General features: G+C 37.6%; 1 protein-coding gene and 1 long non-coding RNA gene across 8 annotated transcripts in view; one reads left to right on the top strand and one right to left on the bottom strand.

Annotated features, from left to right (window-relative positions):
• LOC136999553 (uncharacterized) overlaps nt 1-2,565 on the bottom strand; it is a 48,932-nt gene extending 46,367 nt beyond the window's left edge. The window contains exon 1 of the long non-coding RNA XR_010889904.1: nt 2,322-2,565. This is a non-coding gene — a long non-coding RNA (uncharacterized lncRNA). The remainder of the gene's footprint in view (nt 1-2,321) is intronic.
• Nucleotides 1-19,773, top strand: part of alpha-Man-IIb (alpha-Mannosidase class II b) — a 134,643-nt gene that overhangs the window by 87,187 nt on the left and 27,683 nt on the right. For all 7 annotated transcript variants that reach the window (XM_067353584.1, XM_012370721.2, XM_067353574.1 and 4 more), the window contains one exon: nt 13,766-13,858. In XM_067353584.1, coding sequence (XP_067209685.1) covers nt 13,766-13,858 — 93 coding nt within the window. The remainder of the gene's footprint in view (nt 1-13,765; nt 13,859-19,773) is intronic.

The following is a 19,773-nucleotide window of genomic DNA, read 5'->3' as shown; positions in this document are numbered from 1 at the left end:
GCTATTATTCGACGTCGCCGTATTTGCCGGCGGAAATTTGGAAACGCGCGAGTCCACCGAATAAATATCGCGTCGTGCGATTCGTGCGACGTACCGACTAATGGAAATCCCAGAGTCGACTGTAGCGGAAAGTTTTTGGACTCTGCCCAACCATCAATTTTCCGACCCTCTGTTGCTGTGGAAGCCGCGCACATCGTCGCAATGTCTCTCCCGCTTTTCCGCGGGTGTCCGTCCCCCTTTTTCCGTCCGTCTTTCGCGATCGATCGACATGTTTTTTGTGCGTTTCTCGCCACGCACTCGTGAAACTCTCCGTGGAGACGATGCGTCCAGAGGGGGAGTTTTTGCCCCCCTAGAATCGCTTTCTTAATTTTTGTATGTGTTGTTTGGGGGAAAAGAAAGGAAACTACAATTTCGTATGTACTCGTGATGAAAGATCGATAATAATAATACGGTGTTGACGACGTGAAACATCGTCGCGACGACGTTTCCCTTCTGGCTATAATACGAGCGAGGAAACTTTTTCTATTACCTCCACGGAGGAAACTTTTGTAGCGAAAGAAGCTATCGAGCTATCCGATGCGTATGGGAGGTTTATACTAACGCTTTTTTATTACCTATACTTCACGAAACTATTCCGGCGGAGAAAACAGCACGTAAAAGTTTCTGTAACGAGCATTCCTTGTGATAATGAGCTTGCTTGATAAAATATAAACATCTTCATATCTTTTATGTTAAGTTCACCGTATACTAAAAGCTTAATAAGCAAAGAAAAATTGAAATGTCATTCTATCTACAATTTCTAAAAGCCACTCTTGAGCAAAGCTAGAATTTAATCAACTTTATGATTGGTTTAAAGAAGCACAATGTTTGTGCTTGCTTAAAGAACCGAAGACGTAATTTGCATCTATTTAGATTTCAATTAAAGATGAAACGTTCAAAGGTAAACGTCGGAAAAAATGTTGATAATGAATAATTAGTGCCTACACAAACATTATGAAGTGCCAATTTGGCCAAATACTGCGCACACTTTAAAAATTAATAAATAATTGTTATGTCCAACACGAGTTTCCTAGTTTTTGTTCAACATTATCCCCAATGCAGTCTTGTTGGCACAAAACATTTCTGGGATGCATTAGTAAATCCTCGTTCTCCCGCGAACGCCTTCGCCTACACGCACAAAAGCGCGCTCGCGCGCTCACACACACACACACACACACACAAATACGCGCGGTCCGCGCGCGAAACGGAAGTCCGGCGCAAGTTAAATAGCTTTTGCGTTAGTCTTCGCGTTATCCTAGTTACTGAGGGCGACACACCGAAACGTGCCAGCCCTGCGTTCTCTCCCCGTTCCCCGTTTCGCACAGCATGTCGTACCTCCCCTGGTTCACTGCTCGAATGAATAATGCGGCATGCGCACATACACACAGACGCAAACAGGTCGACCCTTAACCCGGTCTCCCGCGGACCCGCTTTTAGTCGGTACGCGTACGTCCACTTGCCGCCGATGTGTAGATCGTTACAGTTCTGCCGCACGTTTTCTAGAAAACACATTTCCGTCGACCGACCCGATCCGCCCTATTCTACTTAACCGCGCGGATTCCAACACCCATGATTTCGACGCGACTTAATACTTTTCGAAAAATGTCATAATCCCTCAGTCATGTTTTGCACGGTGAAAAGTTTTATATATAAAATCCTCTTAAAATCCTTTAAATTTTTATAACAAATTCTTGTTAATTGAAGTAAAATGAAGTATTTTTCAATGATTGCGTTTTTAGTGTCACGCGTTGAGAGGACAGTTAAATAAAGATTTAAAACATTTTTCATCATGTTTCTTCATTCAGTTTGAGATTTGAAAGAGTAGATTTTTAGATTTTTCTACGTTTTTACATTGCAGAAATACGTTGCGTTCGCGAGGATTAAAAAATTTCCGAGGAACCGTCTATTTTCATTTGCCACCATCATTCTTATTAAAATGTCGTTTTACATCTGTTTTCTTTGCAGTCTTCTTGGGTTTATATGTTTGTACATTATGTCATTTCTATATACAGGATGATTCAGAATTATAGTTTATATTGTAATTTTTATTTATCAAATTACTATAAACAAATTATTTTCATTTAAGAATTCTTAATTTGAAACAAAATATCATCGTTATTTGCATTTTACATTATTATATATCGATATTTTGACACAATCATTTAATTGTATGTACAATAAAATTTGTAAAGTTAAATGTTATCATTGAACCACCCTGTATATCTAGTTGACGAATGCAGAATCTATGTGTGTGTACGTGTGACCCAATTTAAAAATCTTACCTTAGAATTCAACGGAGAAGAGACCGCGCTGGCTTCCGCCTCCTTTGTCCTTTTTTATTTTCTTTGTCATCATTATCGAAACACGTCCGGGATTCTGTAAAAGAAAGGTTTCCTATAATTAACGAATCCTATTTTGATTCGAGTTGCATCACCGTTGCATCGTGCACGGCATAAAAAAATATTTATGCGAGACATAATATTATATATACGTGCAAAGATTGTAAAAAAATAGCGCTCTAGATAAATAAACGAAAGCATTAGCGAAAATGTGACTTATTTTTTGAGATAATCGTGCGCTTGGCTTCCAAATTAAAAATTACCGCAGAAATTTTTTATTTGATTTAAATTAAGTCGACTATTGCAAGAATAATACACGTACTTAAGTCAACTTTTTTACAAATTTTGAGAAAAAAATGTTTTTAGTAAAAGAAATATCACATCGCTATCATACGTCAAAAATATAGCGGCAAAAAATATCCAAACTATATTTTATTTATAACTTTAAAAAAAAAAAAAATAAATAATTGATAAAGCTTTTACTTAATTTTAAATAATTTTTTCAATTTTTTTTACTCAAAAGTAAAATTTCAACTTTTTTATCAAAAAAATAGAATAAACGTGTGAATACTTCTGTTACCGGTTCGTCAGATTGTTATATCCGATATTTGTATCTTTTGTACATAACGAATGCTGGATGTAACTGATATCGCAAAGAATCGAAACCTTTTACGTAATTACGCTGCACGATAAAAGACGATCAAATTTCGATCGATTGCTGCTACGTTGATGGATTGCGCTTGTTTGTGTATTACACAATAAAATCTGATTACGTCTCGTGTGCTTTGCTTCGTGCGATTCTTTGTTCGTTTAGGAATTTCTCTTCCTCTTTCCGAAAGTGTCGATAAAGTGTCAAGGATTATGTGCCCTTTATGAATTATGAAGCGATATCTCACGAGTAAAAATGGTGCTTTTATTAAATTTGTAAATGGGTATTTGGACGTATTTTAAATATTACATATCCGACGACGTTGGTTTAGAATTACAGATGCAAACTGGATATCGGAAAATCGGTAATATCAAATGATTAATAACTGAAACTGTGTATTTCTCGTAATATTGGTTATAATAGTAGGTAAATATTAAATATATTTTATACAAATAATTATTATTGAGTTATTTGTAAAATAATGGCTGATATTGGCTTGTTTTATTTAATAATCATTTATTACGATAAAAATCACGAAATAAATATTTGTTTTTTTATTTTGTATCAATATTTTTTAAAAATTTATATATACAATTTTTAACATCATAATCTTTATTATTCTAAAAAAACTCAATTATTTTTCGAACAATTTAATATTAATTATGTAAAAAATTTAATACGAATATATAAGAAATTTAATATTAACTATATTTTCGGAATTGGGATCTTTTTCTTACGAAACAGTTTAGCAATGTTGCTGATATTTGTTTATAACGCATCGCATACAGTTTCGTATTGTTGTAGCATTTGCTTTATCTTTTACCTATCTTTTCCCCCAGTGGAACAAATATAATGGAGTTATATGAGTGTACACTTGTAAACTGTAAATATCGATTTGCGGGAATGAAAATTTGCTTTTGTAATTTTACAGTGCATCCGAGCGTTAAACGGTGATTTCATATCTATGAATCGTTTTTACATTTTTTTTTTCACGCACGAGTGAATTGCCGACACACATTTTCGTATGACTGATATCATTCTGAAATTCTATAATTTCGCAAGAAATATTTAATTAACGTATACCTTATGCGCGTGTATTTAAACGATAGCATGCAAAAACAGTTAAAATGTTTTCATAACAAAAGCACACGTAGCAAAAGATTGCTTAAATAAAATTATTTGCAAATCACAATCAGATAATATTCCATGTTATTAAATTACAAAAGTTATTTTAATTAATTATATAATTCAGGCAATCAAATAATTATTTTTTTATTTTTCACCCATTTAATATATATATATATATATATATATATATATATATATATATATTTAATTTTTCATAATAAAATAATTAATTTCTATATCTGCTATATTTTTTAATGCTAATGAAAATTTAGTTTTAATCATTTAATTTCGAAAATAGGTTATCGCAATCAGTGAAAGTGTTCACAAAAGATTTCCAGCATTAATGGCCGATCAATTTCGCTTATACGCGATTCTATGTTGAACTAACCTTGCGTAAGAATTCCGAATTGGAGCAAGCAGAAATAGCCGTAAGGCACTTAAACGCATTATACCGTGGATACCTTGACCGTACTTTAAGCAAGGGAACTCGTACAATATCGAGGTGAGGTCATAAAATAGGTAATGAAACGAGAATAACGAACGAACGAACGAACGAACGTAACATAAGCTGTCTTAATTTTATATAACCGTATAGACATCGCGCAATAGACATTAGAATTGTAGTTGCGTCGTAAATGTTACGTTTTCACCAAAGGAAGATAATCCACATATGTAGATACAAGATATGTAGACTGTAGAAGCTATGAAACATAGCTGCGGCTGTGCTCAGATATTATACACTAAATTCCCTCGACCGAAATTCCGCCTTCGGTTATCGGCTATCAGGTGTTTCCTCTCCATTGATCGATTTCGGTAATGTCCCGACACGATAATGACCACGAAAACCGAGAAAACCAAAAAGGCAAATCGCTGAGTCTATAATCACGCTTAACCCCTTTTTAATCTGTGTTAAGTAAAGCATTAAGCTTATTCTTTGCAAAATTAAAAAACTATATGCAATACTTTTAATTTGTTAAATGTAAATTTTATTTCATTTTTTACCTTTTTTTAAATTTATTTAAAAAATATTTATTAAGAGTCACCAATTAATTTGATTTATTTATTATAGATAAGCAATAATCAAAAGCTTTTACTCTTTTTAAATTTGATTCTCAATTTTATTCTCAAAAATCGTTAATCGAGTAAGTAATACGTTGATGACATTTTCGATTATTTTCGAGTGATTTCGTCGTTCTCGCTATTACGACACTCTAAACGCATTATGTATATATATATATTTATATATATATATATATATATATATATATATATATACATATGTATATTGCATGCATCACCATGTACCATGTGCAATCTATGCATCATATTGTTAAACAGCCTAAAGCATCGTCGGAACGATGCGTCGAATTGAACTAACTTTGTCCGACGCATTATCGTTCTCACGCAACGTGACAGGATAATCGATCGCTGCACTACGATACTAGAAAAAATATATTTAACCCTATAACATTTTAATTTATTTCAAGTATAGTCATCAATCACATCGATCGATCGATGTGTCGAGGTACATCAGCGATATGGATTGTTACGCACCTTCGGCATTTTCAATGGCATTTTTAATACTGCATTGTATGTACTGTATCTATGAATATGAAACATAACTTTGCAATTTTATAGGCAATTCCCATCGATAGTAATAACAATATTAAATTGTCAATACTATTTATAATAATTTTAAACCAATTATTTCGTACTGTCTGTACAATACTTAACAATTTTTTCTCAAACTTTTATTGGATAGACTGCTTTGTTTTAAGTGAAATTGTTTTCTATTCTGTCGCAAAGTAATCAATTGAACATGTTTCTATTGTACCTTTGGAATCTTTTGTTTTCTATTGCTCTGCAGAACTATTGAATTTTCAACTACTGTCTATTTAAACAATTGGATATGTATTTATTGTACATTCTGCATGCATTAATTGATTCAGCACCAATCCGTTGAAAGACTAAAATCGACGCATTTCAACAAACAAATTCGAGAGGAGAGAAAGAGAGAGAGAGAGAGAGAGAGAGAGAGAGAGAGAGAGAGAGAGAGATTTAGTTTTAAATAAGAAATCAATTCCAAATAAAGTTAAAAAATTAATTTCAAATAAAATTTAACTAATATACGCTAATTCCTGTGATTTTGTACAGTTTGCTGTACTTATGACAGACATACAATAGTACAGAACAATATATTTAATACATATTTTAATAATTATTATCATCTTTTATTTTTATACAAGATTAAATTCATAGAAGATATCTATTAAGAAAGAAACTATTCCAAACATCGTGCCATCAATCATGTATCACGATTTCCACGCAATTTACCTGTCGTTTCTTTCCAATACGTGTCAAGTATTTCATTACCTGCGGCGCGACGAGGTGATTCTTGCGCGCGGAAAAAATCTCGAGGCTCAATGGACCGTACCTTCCGGTAAATTTCCAGGCGCCCCGGTACGAGCAATTACGGCGACGCGGCGCCATCGGGACGCCACCGCGACCGGACGTTTCGCAAACACAATTTGCACAGAGTTGTCGAACAAAATGCGTTTGGCCGGCTGTGCGGCGCGACGCGGCAACGTGTTGCACCGTCGAGGACGCGTTACACGCTCGTCGTAAATTTTGTTCCGTTCGCCGTATGATCGCGACCGACGCACGCGATCGCACGATAATGCGGCCGCATCGAGAGAGTAATTTTGTTCGTGTCTCGTATAAAATAATTTGTCCGACGTACGGCCATTTCGCTGTCCCGTGGAATATCGCTCGGTGGTACGTGACAATCGCGCGTGGAATACATAAAATGTCCGACGAGAATCGCTGGTCGTTATTTTAACGACGAGTCCTTCGATTCGGAGCTTTTTCTTTGCCAAGATGCCCGAACGCCGAGTGAACTTTGCATTACAAGCGACACGAAATTTTTCATTCTACTTAATTAAATGCACAAAGTGACACTTACGGCTAAACTTAATTAAAATATTTTCATGGGCGTACCGCAGCAGAAAAGTATTTGATTAAAAGCATTTTCTCTTTATTTCTACTTTTTTTTCTCCGTTTCTACATTATAAGAGCAACAGCGAATGAAATCCCGTTTAATTCAATTAAGATGCCGCTGAGTGTCAGATGTGGAAAAACATTCGCGCTGCACTGCCGTCGATGCGACGCGATAAACGCGACTCAATATGCGTGTAACGCACACACCTGTCCCTTTCCCCCCCCTTTTCCACTCACTCTCTTTCCGCGAAACCATTCCCGCGCAAATTGGCGACGATAAACGCGCCAATGAGGTCAGGAGTGCATCCTTCCCGATAGCGCGCCGCGCCGCGCCGCGCCGCGCCGCGCCATGTCGCGCCGCGCTGCGTCGCGCCGAGTGCATCGTCCTCGATGTGTTCGACGGTAATCTCTCTTCCCTGCGCGACCGGGGAAGGGAAACCGTGAACCACTCTCCGTCAATCACGTGTCGGGAACAAAGGAGCGCTTAGTGCACTGGATGCACCCATTTGCCTTCACTTCGCCGGCGCCGTCATTGCCGTCGTTTACGTGTCTCCTTTGACGCGCTATTAGACGACGACGAGGAGGAAAATAAACCCTGGGAGCGGCACCCTCTCCCTTTACCAGCTCGCAGCTCCTCTCCCCTTCTCTTGTACCATCCCCCTTCCCATTGCTCCGCTCCCCCACCTCCTGCGTTCGATATCGAATTTCTCTCGTAGAATTGTCGTTTCTCGGGGAATTGTAAACTGCCGTCGAGCAGATCCTTGTTCGCCGTGAATTTATTTTTCGCGCCAAGAGGCACTCCGAGACGATGTATAATTACCTCTTTCAACGTCTCTTTCGTTCGCTTGGCAAAACGCTCGGTTGTCAATGGCGAGTCTGGTTTATTCAGTGGTATAATCGTCGTATTTAAAAGAGTTGATCCCTTCCGCGGAAGAGTTTCTTGAAACTCCGAATAAAGATGCAAATTAATTTTGCTTCTCACTTTTTAAATCGGCTAGATGAGTATGTATAATATAAGCTTTGTTCTCCGTGTCTCTCTCGGCTAGATAAATCAGACTTAAAAAAGATTTAAAATGGAACAGAACGGATTCATACAGCGCAACGGATAGTAATACAGGAATATAAATATTTGAGTTAAATGTAAAATCTGGTCTCTCGCAAATTAACATTTCAGATATATTCGCCTCTCTGTAATATCATCTCTTGCGGCACGAGCCGTAATAAAGATTATTATTATTATTATCGTTCCGCGGCACGTGCGTGAAAATTGAATTAATAAGAAGCGAAAGAGTTCAATTAGCAAAAAGTATTTTCGATTTATTAAAATATCGGACGGCGATTCCGATAAATCCTTCCGTGCGATAATTTATGTCCGATAATTAAAATTCGCGTATAAGTGCACGCTAAGGCTATTAATTTCGCATATTTCACGCGTTGTTACGTTATGTTGTTATTTCTCGAAATCTAACGAGTTCGGTTTTCCCTGTCATTTGTGACAAATAGAGACATTCTCTATTTTCCCAGCTCTACCTGCACCTCCCTCCGCCCTCTCTCCTTTTTTTTTTATCAAAACCGCTGGTTTTGCGATTGGTGGCTTCATACTCGGGTTGCATTGCTCAATACAATATCGATAGCTTGCGTTCAGGTGGCTTTGGTCGTGAAATTTTATCCCTTCTGATACGTAACCCAAAACTGCCAAACATATAATTCACTAACTAATGCAGGTCTGTGCAAAACTAGTTTGCGGCTTAGAAATTAATATCTTAAAAGCTTTTTCTCATTTTGACAATGTAAAAAGCTCGTCTTTTATACGAATTGTATGAATGCGCTGTCGAAAAGACGAATTCGCGTCATGCATCTTCTTGATATTTAAGAGTGTTTCAGGAGAAAAAGTTGACGCGCAAGTAAAATTACGTACAACGCGAGAACTTTTGACATTTTATTCCTATGCACTTCTCGCATATTTCTTCTCGGAATTTTTTCCTACATTCTACAGGAATATAATTTTACGTGCATTTTGCCGCTTAAAGACTCGCCGTATTTTTCGCGCCGCCAATAAGATTACCGACATCGTTCGGCGACCATGACGGTGATATGCTGCGGTCAAAGTGTAAAAGGAGGGGGAGGGGCTTAATGGAGGAACAGGCCGGCCGCAGGCCGTGCAAGTACACAGTAGTTTTTAAGGACGGAAACGCTTTTACCGCGGCGGTCGTCTTTTAGCCGCGGCACTTGCCGTAATCTACTTGCAAAAATGCAATACGCCGCGGTTAAAGCTGCGCTGTGCAATAGCGCCCGGTCGACTTTACGAACGAAAATAGCATTTCGGTGGAACGACGTCGAGGTACTTCCGCAAATTGCGTGAAGAAACTCTTACATACGCGTGAAAGCAGTGCTCGCAATGCACCTATAGAAATTGCTTTAGAAAGGATGTGGTAGAAATAGAAGCTTCGTATACTGTATATTCCATATAATCAATGGAGAATTCAGATCTTAAAAAAAGCTAATTTTGAAACCGTCTGTGCATTATCTATAATAATCCTTTCTTTTAAATTATTTTTAATATTAAAAATATCTCGTCCTTAAATTATTTAAAGTCAGCTTTGGAAAAGAACGTTAAATATTATAACTCTTTTTATAATTACTTCAAAATTCCAATTTTTCGCGTTTTGAGACAAGTTTGGGAATCTCGGACGCGGCCTTATATACATATCTGTTAATCTACGTACATTGCATGAATCTTATCCATCGCTTCAACTTTGTCGGTGAAACGCGCGGATCGATCGCGGAGTATCTGCGGACGTCAATCTACCGCCGTTCGCAAACTTATTCCGGATCTCTATTCGTGGCCCATGGAGTGCAGTAGATTTCGCGTGAAACGCGCGAATCGACGCGGCAGTATTCGGTATATCCGTTCGGCCCGATCGATTCGAGGATCCTGCCGAACCGTATATCGCCTGTGCAGCCGTTAACTCCGGCGCTACACTATACACGTCCACGCACACATTAGCAAGCCCTAATGTGGATGGAAACTAATGAAACTTGAGCTTCAGGCGCTGAAACTATCTATAGAATAATGCTATCAGAAACACTTGCTAATTTTCAGAAAATAGACCATCTAATATATTTGTTTATTTTCTGAAATTGATGGTTTGGCTAAAAATACATATGTTAAAAACAGCATTAATTTCACAGAATGGGAAAGCTTGCTTTAAGGTGCTTTTTTGCCAAACAATGTATACAGATAAAATAGAAAAAAAGAAGAGAACTATTTGTTGAAAAAAAAATTATGAATAAAGGACTAGACAAAATATCAAATTTCTGATAATAACTTAGGCTGGAAAAAAAAACTCGAGAAACGATGAAAGATAACGTGCAAACATTAATGATCGTGATACCGAACGATATGAAGCATTTTCTCTCGATATCGTCCGGTGGAATTCGAGAAACGTCGTTGTCGAGATTTAAACGAGTTGCGTGATAAGAAAGAACCTATCGGCATCCGAGCCGAATAATGAGCTTCCGCTAAAACGGTTAAAGTGGTTCTTGTAAAACCGTACGCAGTTGCTCGGGAGTCTCCTGCGGGACTTGTGCCGATAAGATAGCGTTACTTCGATATCCCTTTAAGACCCGTCCGTTCCTTCTCATCCCCGTTTTCCCCGGCATCTTCCTAAGATCGCTATCCTCCGAGGAAATATCCTCTCCTTCTGGGATACTCGGTAAAACGTTTCATCTTCATTCGCTCCCGTGTAGCGGAAAAGAGCTGGACGGACGGGATAGTTACTGCAATTGGAGTGAAAGAACATTTTCCCCCGCAATCGACCCGGTGTCCTTGCGGTTTCGTTAAAACTGACATTGCGAGCTAAATCTATTCTGTTATGAAATGACAAATGATGCAAACGAAACTTTAATCGTCACGCGAGACATTAATGCGCACGCCGCTTGAAAACTATTATATCTCTGACTTGGAAATACGTATAAAATTAATCTTTTAATAAATTTTCGAAATATTTTTAAAAAAAGTTTGCGCGATGAAAACGTTTGGTGTTTAAAAGTAAATGTGTCAACAGTACTCCGACAATTTCCCGAAATTTTTACTAATAGAAATATATATATATATTTTTTATTTTTAAATACAATTTCCGATATTTTCACTTTGCAACTACATAAAAACATCCAGTGTCGGCTATGAATTCGAGAATATGCAGAAAATGTGAATGTTTACAAGTTTTTCGACGATACTAAAATGTTAGATCAATCTCATCGAAGGGGGGGGGGGGGGAGAAAGCACAGACGGGGAGAGATCGGATCGGAAGAATCCGAGGATACCTTCCCTACCTCGCTAAATAATCCCAAGTGAAAGAAACTACCTTGGGTCGATGGATTAGGGAGCGAAGCTTTTCGATGTTTAATTAACGTCGACGGGATAAGCTCCGTTACAAGAAAGCTCGACCGATCGCCGGATAATCGGAGAGCTTCGTGGAAGAAGACCTTTCCGGGGGATATATCTCGATGGAGAGTCCGTTGGGCTCGATGGACGAGCTCTTCACTTGGGATTTAATTTTGACTCGGCTTTATCTCCGCCGTCGATCCCGGATTTATGGTGATTAATTCGCTCGACTTGCTGTTGATGGAAATTAAAACGGAACCGCCTTTCGGTCGGCTGCTCTTAATTTGTTTTAATTGCAATAATTGTGTGTTCGCGTATTATTGTCAGATTATTTTGCGAGAAATAAAACGTTACATAGAAATTGTGCGCTAATTCTGTGATAATTAAGAAATAATTAAGTAATTCTCTTTCACCAACTAATAACCCATACTATTATCTGTTATTACATTATTAATAATCGTAATAATCTTAAGGAATTATTTTAACAGATTCCTGCTTGATATATTTCAAATAATTTTCTTTAAAAAATTGGAAGTTAAAAATTCTGATAAATACTTGATCGGAAAATAAGCAAATATTCCCGCAATCCGATACCATAATCAATATCATATTTATCAAAGAATTAACACTGTAAAATTAAATAATAATTCCTTATGATTTTCACAAAAATTCCCTTTATTTCATTGTTTCGTATAAACCTCGATTTTATGCTATTAATTTCTATTATACCATTTATGTCAAAATATCTCTTCTCAAAGTGCGAATTACATTGAACTCGATTCATAATATGCATCGCTTAGCGATTATATTTTGCGATATTCGATTTACAACCTGAATTTATGAAACACGTATTTCGCGTATCGAAGTCGCTGTCGAGATACACGAGTGATTAATTACCGATGTAGGACCTAATTCTACGCTCATTCAAGCGTTCGCGGTCGCTTCGAAATAACGTTTCGGCCATTAAAACATTATCTTGATTGGCAGATATAAAGCCGGCAGCAGCGCCAAAATTTAATGAGTCGATTGAAATTATATCGCTCTCGCCTGCCAGCCGTTTGGGATTTTCTGCGGTCGCGAAGCGCGCCGAAACCGGGAGTCTTCGAATTTCGTGGTATTTGCACCAATGTACAGCGCGGCGTGTTCGGACTTGCGTAATCGATGTTTAGAACCGGCGGGATCAGATTCCTCGCGAATTCCAATTTCGCTCTACTTCATTACTTCCCATCCTCGAATCCATTCGCGTCGTAGATGCTCGCCGGTATTCAGACGGTATTATTGCCGATTATACAGGATGTTCCACAAACTACTGGATATTACGAATTCTGCTATAAATTTATTAACTTTTTATTTAAAAAGTCAAACCTTGTAACGCCAAATATCTTGATATTCAAAACCCACAATTATTATTTTTCTTAGTTTATCAGCATTTGTAATTGAATTAGTACCCAATTGTTTTTAAGATACCTTGTATATTTTTTGACTATCAAACAGGGGAATGTTGTTATCTGAAACCGCGCTGGTTGTAAGATCTGCTCGAAGGAATCGTGATGGAAAGCGAAGCTTTCGCGTGCAAAGTCAACGTCGACGTCATCGTGATTTCGCTGTGTGCGTTTACCTTATCGACGAGGTATCGCGTCAAAACTATTACCGCGATAAAGCCGTTATTAACACGAGGCGAAAAAAGAAACAATGCACGCGAGGTCACGGAAGAAACGGGAGCCGCGAATAGACTCGCTTAATACATTTAATTATTATTTAGTTCAAGTACGGGAGCATTTTCGCGCAGTAAAGTATAAACTGATAAAGCAGTGCCTATCAAGTCTGTAAAATGATGAATATAACAGTCCACGGAAATTCCGAAGAAATTTAAATTAAAGCGCGCACGCTTGCAAATCGTATTAAGTTTCTCGCAAGATGTATGCGGCAATTTTGCAGCATCAATTTGAGTAACGAACACGAGACACAATTAAATTAAAAACAAGCGACTAATTAATCTTCTCGCGCGAAATTACTCACATTCGTCAGTCTTTTGACTTCGCCGAAAGAGAAAGGCGTAACGTACATTATATTGTACGTTATTACCTTATTTTACGTTATTGTACGTGGCAAGCGCAGGCGCTCGCGAAATTTACGGTGTTTTGCGGCGTTTTTCGTTTTATCAGCCACGAGGCAATATCCAGTTGAACCGCGAAATTTCTCACGGTTGTTTACTCGCTGTTGCAGCCCTCATGGATGCGGAGCCGGGAGTATTGGGACGACAGTTTCGAAGCGCGTTTCGCTGAGCTGCGGAAAGATCCAACGAGGCCGCCCTTGAAGGTAAGTTAATTAATCGTTGAAATATTCACGTGAGCGGTTCGCGTGCACGGCGACTCTAAAATTGGATTGTCCAATCAAGAAGCCTGGCCTGGCGATCATATAGCCGACTGTTATATACATATAATATATATTTACGTTTGTCGTCGTATAAACTTCAGAACAATAATGACGTTGGACGAATCCAATCTCGGTAAAAGCTTACGGTCAATCGGGATTAATAATTGAGACGCAAGATAAACGTGATATCAAAATGCAATCCAATAGCATTTTAAGAGCGACTGATAATTACTTATTGATTTATCGCGAAGTTAGGAACAAGTTTTTCAGTTGTATTATTCGAAGATTGTATTACTCGACGCTCCGTTTATAATAGTGTTACAATTGTGCGAAGCATTTTGCATACATTTATCGTTGTTTCGATGACACCATTTTAAACATGCGGTGAAGAATTCAGCACAATAACGCAGTTGCAAACAAACGACGGGTGCGGGGGTGGCGGGAGGGTGACGGGGATTATTCTATAAAATCATCAGATATGAGAGAAAGGCGTAAGACGATATAAACAGCGGAAATGTCGGAGGCGAATACGAGATATCCGCGACCGCTCGTGCGAAAGCTCTTCTTAGTGCTTTCACGTTGCCGTTAATGCGAGAGCGAAGATTTACGATGCCGAGGGAGTGTAAAAAGCTCATCTGACGCGCCCTGGGAGAATCGTGAAATCGGGAAGGAGGCTTTGTTTATGGCGTTATATCTTTCGAGTTACTCTCGCGATTTGCTTTCCGCGAATGTTTGGATATACGAGATTTAAATTTTTATCACATTTTTTTTACATAAATCTTTTTATGCGTCATGAAGAGCATATTTGATTTGTCAGTGTATTTTAACGGAAGTTATTTATCAACTTTATGTGCTCACCATCTAAGTACTGTGTTTTTATTATAATTATATTTTATTTATTATTATGTTATGTAAATATAATAATGATGGTAAATAATTACCGATAAAGTCGGTCTTTAATCTTTGGAGGTTTAAAGTTGTTATCGCATTATATGTATAGGGAAATTATTGAAAATAAATGTACAAAATGTTTAATATGCTATAAGTAATTTCCAATAAGTAAATTTTAACCGGATTTTGCTACTATAATCCGAGAAAATAAAATCAAATTTTGAAAAAATACACGATTTTATGGAAGCTTGATTGATCTGAGAAACGTTAAACATATATTTTGAGACTTGTAAAATAGAGAACTACATAAAAATAAAATGTGCAATTTGTTATACATGTATATGACTTATATATGTATATTTTTTCTATATTTCGATTGTTATTTTTTCAAGTGCAAGTTATAGCGACAAAATTCGAATTTGCAGAAATTACACATTAAAATTTTGTATACGTTTATTTTCACTAATTTCTCTATATATTCTTCGTATATACAGCGGGATAATAATCTTAAATAATAAATATTTTTAACTTTATATTTCGTAGCACAATAGTGAGTTATTGTATTCGAACATTCAGAGAGACCGAGATAAAAAAGGATATTGAAGATTATCTCTTACTTGATCAAAACAGACAACGCTCGCGAGTATTGCTGTGCGCAAGTAGTACAGATACTCCTTTGCTCAGCCGTGCGCGACTTCAATCACTAGCGGAACAAGTTCTTCATCAAGCACCGTACTTACGGTTGTTTTCTCTCACGAGAATCATTGAGCGAACGATCACATCTCGTACGGAGCGAAGTATAAATTAATCCTTAATGCATTCTTAAAAGATGCAAAATCCTGCAGTGGAAGTTTGTCTGTTTACTTATTTGCCGACGGCAAACGCATTGACGCGAAAAAACCTCCCTCCCGTATACACTCGCGGGTACTGTAAATTCCGCTGTGTTGCGGTTTTCGGGCAAACCTTTGTACGGCTGTCATCAACTATCGTCCCTAGACCCACGGTGGTTTGCCCTCGACGAGACAACTGACAGAATCGTTTGATTAAAGCTCGCGAGCGATTCTCCATTATGAGACGACGATTGCGAATTTGTTTCCATTTGCTTTTATACATGTACGCCGCTCACCTTTCCAAACTTTGACTACGATTATATTTATAGCTTCCATTTGCAATTATACATTTTAACTTTCAATTGTAAAACTCTGATAAACGGTTAGCGGAGAACAATTTCGAAACAGAGAAATGTTATCGTAACTATCATGGATATTGCAATTTGATGATGAAAATAATATTGCAAATATTATTTCGAATAAATATTAACTTGATAAAAAAAATCAAAAAATATGATTTTGCGCGTTATTAAAACGCGTGATTAATGCTTAATCTAAAAATGGGATGCACACAGATTACCATTATAAAAGTGACGTTAATCCGACGAGCGTTGATGTTATAACACACATTTGTATTTTATTTTCTGAAGTTTTATATTTTTCGGTCATTTTTAAAGTACCCTGATATGATAAATTAGCGCTCCTTGCGACTTTAATATTTTTTTCCACTGTAAAGTTACGAGCCGCGCGTTAACGTGGCATCGCGCCAGCCAACGACGACAGGCAATTACGCGTAGAAAGAAGGAATTCTTCGTCGCCCGGGTGGGTAATCGTGCAGAAAATCTGGAATATGTAAAATTCATCCGCGAGAGAGGAGCATTTCGCTCCGTGTCGACCCTTCGATCCGTCTCGAAGGAAATAAGGCGTCCGCGAATGAATTTCGAGTGACGCTGCGCGTCCAGAAAATATCGCGGACATTTGAAAACAAAAGTTTCGGCATTTTGATGCTGAATCGACTTTTGATTCGAGCTTGATATAACTTGACAAAATTTTTGAATGAAAAATGCTCCTTAAATAACTCTTCAAAGAAAACTGAACGCTGACAGTACTTGATGCGACTTGCAATTGTCTGTTCTTGCTGTGTCTGTTTCTACTCCGCTGGAAGAGCAGGAAGAGTTGCAGTAATTACTTCCTATTTTTCCCTGGATGTTGTCATGAGTCGCTACAGTGCTTCGCGCGTTTCGTACTAAAAGTCGCTGCGTTCTCGTGCAATTGCTTTCTTGCGGAGTGTACACTCTGCTTTATTTACTGCTTTATTGGTAGAAGCGAGACTTCTCCGCGCTCCGCATTTCACGAAGAAAATTGCGAGAAACGCAATATCTTGCGCGTCTCAGCCGTTCGTCGCGTCCGCGATGCTTAGCGTCGCGAATCAAGAATCCCGGCGTTCGAGAAAATCCTGCCGAGTTAATCCGAGGATCTCGAAGATGATATCGAAGCGAATGCTCGACCGACCGTCGAAACTACTCGCGTCGCGAGGTAAGGCCGGCCGATTTCCAATTGGATGCAGCGGATGCACGTGTTCCTCGCGAGGAACGGGCGTACCGCCTACGACTTCCTCTTCCTCCTTCGTCATCCCCCGATCGGATCCGGTACAAACAGAGTTCGACGAGTTCGACAATACCGGCTCATCAGTCCATTGTCGTGAAGATACAATAGCACGAGCGGCGACAGTCCTTTGGAAAACGTGCACGACAATGGCGTCCAATGGGCGCGATTTCGGCGACTGTATGTGCCGAATGCACCGCTGCGAGTCAACGAAGACTGTCCTTTCGGATCTGGATTCGACCGTATTGATGCGGAGATTTAGAGGCGGTCGCGATGTCGAGCTTTTAGAGAAGGAAACGTCGCATGTATGGAAAACGCTATCGGTTTATAGGAAGTCGATCGCGCTGATAATAGCTCGGAAAGAGCAGAGTTCTTTCCTAGACATCGGATACTATTCTGTGAAGTTGTATTGCAATGCTAATAATAAAGATATTGTATGTAAAATTTTAAATAATTGATAAAAATAATACGTGTACGACAATTTGTATAATTACAATACAATATACAATACGAATATAGTGCACAGGAAAAAATAATGTTGCATTAACAACGTTCGTCCAAGTGGAATAAATCTGGATAATTCGACAACAGTATTAATTAAACAAAAACATAACGTGTTTATTTGATTAATACTGTTATTGAATGAACTGGATTTATTTGCTGCACAATAAATTGGACGAATGCAATGTGGATGCAACATTATATTTCTTTTCTGCCAAGATACAGTTAATCTTTATCAACTTATAAGAAATAATTCTTGATGTGTAATGTCTGTCTCATTTTGAAGCCGCGTGTAACGGAGTGTGTAACGCGCGTAATGCCGAACTTGCATCGGATGTGAGGTATCGGTATTCATATAACAGCCCGATGCTCGCTTCGTCTACATCTGCGGAATCTTCAAGGCGAATCCGATGCCTGGCGTCAGCAAGCCAATTATGCCGATGTATCATCTAAGGCATTTGAGGGATTCGTTAACGAAGTTTCTCGCGCATCTCGCGCGACTGCATTACGGTTTCTCAAAGAACGCGTACGTTCTCCTCGCTTATACGTGCACCAACGTCTCTCCTTAACGCGCCTCGCAGGCGCGTAAAAGGACACGATACACGAGACACGCTGTAACAGTTGTAAGGATGCGTGCTGCGAATATGCGGATGTAGAACTCCGTGCTGTTATATTACGCGAAATACTGCTGAGAGAGTGCTGTTCAATCTTGCAACGGTGACTCGCGATTTTCCAGGCGCTGAATCTTTTTCAGCATAAAAATATTATTTTCGACGTAAAAAGGGATTGACGGAAATTATTCATAGTTTGTATTTTTCATTTCCACGTATCAATGGCGCGCGAGCTCTAAACAAAAAGCATTGTAGCTGCATTTTCTGGCATTTTTTATTACAATCATTTTTCAAAGTTTTTTTTTTTAAATCACAATATGCTTCAAACACAATATGCTACATGGATGAAGAATATGATATATAAATGAAATATAAAATATAGGAAATATAACACGAAAAAAATATGAAAGGATATATGCCAATTCTCTCTGGAAAAGCTACAGTTCTACAGTTATAATACTTTTCACTGTTATTAATATATCGATGCAACAAAGAATAGTTTATTATAATTTCCAAAATCGATGTTATTATTCATATTGTATTGTAACATTAATAATAGACTTTCTCTCTGTAGAGCGTAAAAAGTTAAAACATACATTACCGACAAATATTTGCATTCTGTTTTTTTCGGTTTATTACTACTTTTCAACAGAATACTGACATGCTACAACTTTGACGCGTGCTCTACTTTCATTTCATATCGAACCTTTGGGTCGCGTTGTTTACTTCCTCGCGCTGTTTCATTTTTGGTTGTATAAATAGCATAATCCAATGATTTATGTTCAAAGATTTCGAACAAAATAGCAAGCCAGATTTGAAGAAATATTGGAAAATATTTATACTTTTTTAGTCGAATAAAAAATGTGAACTAAATATGATCTTGTAACCTCCGAATACTTATAATATCAAATAAATACAAAATAAATTTATAATTTAGTAATAAGATATTTAAACGTAATGATATTAGCTATATTCAAGCAACTTTTTTTTAGAACGAGTACTATAATTTTCAGCAAAATAATTTCGCCACTTTAGACAAATAATAATAAAATCTTAATAAAATGTTAAGAACATTTGCGATAAAGTATTCGTTTGAATAACATTATTATCGAATTATAACAAAAATGTTTAATTAAAATAAATCTGATGAAATCAAATGCTGCTCAGCAAATCCGAGTTCATTATTTGTGGCAGCTAAAGCTGAGGCGCTGTGATTATACATAAAAATTTATCCGTATATGTTAGATATGTGGTAGACTTCTTAAGAGAGTTATTTATACGTGCCGCGAAACTACGTGAAAGTTGTAGTCAGTAACTACATATTCCCAAAGTTGGACTTTACCGCTGGGAGATTCGAAAAGTTCAGTGCTTTGTTACGGTGTTAACGGCTCCTTGACTAAATTTTTAGCGTTAATCACCA

The sequence above is a fragment of the Linepithema humile genome, chromosome 1 (assembly GCF_040581485.1).
Source record: "Linepithema humile isolate Giens D197 chromosome 1, Lhum_UNIL_v1.0, whole genome shotgun sequence".
In the NCBI taxonomy this organism is placed as follows: domain Eukaryota; kingdom Metazoa; phylum Arthropoda; class Insecta; order Hymenoptera; family Formicidae; genus Linepithema; species Linepithema humile.
The sequence above is the reverse complement of the archived record's forward strand: the minus strand, read 5'-3'. Positions and strand labels throughout refer to the sequence as shown.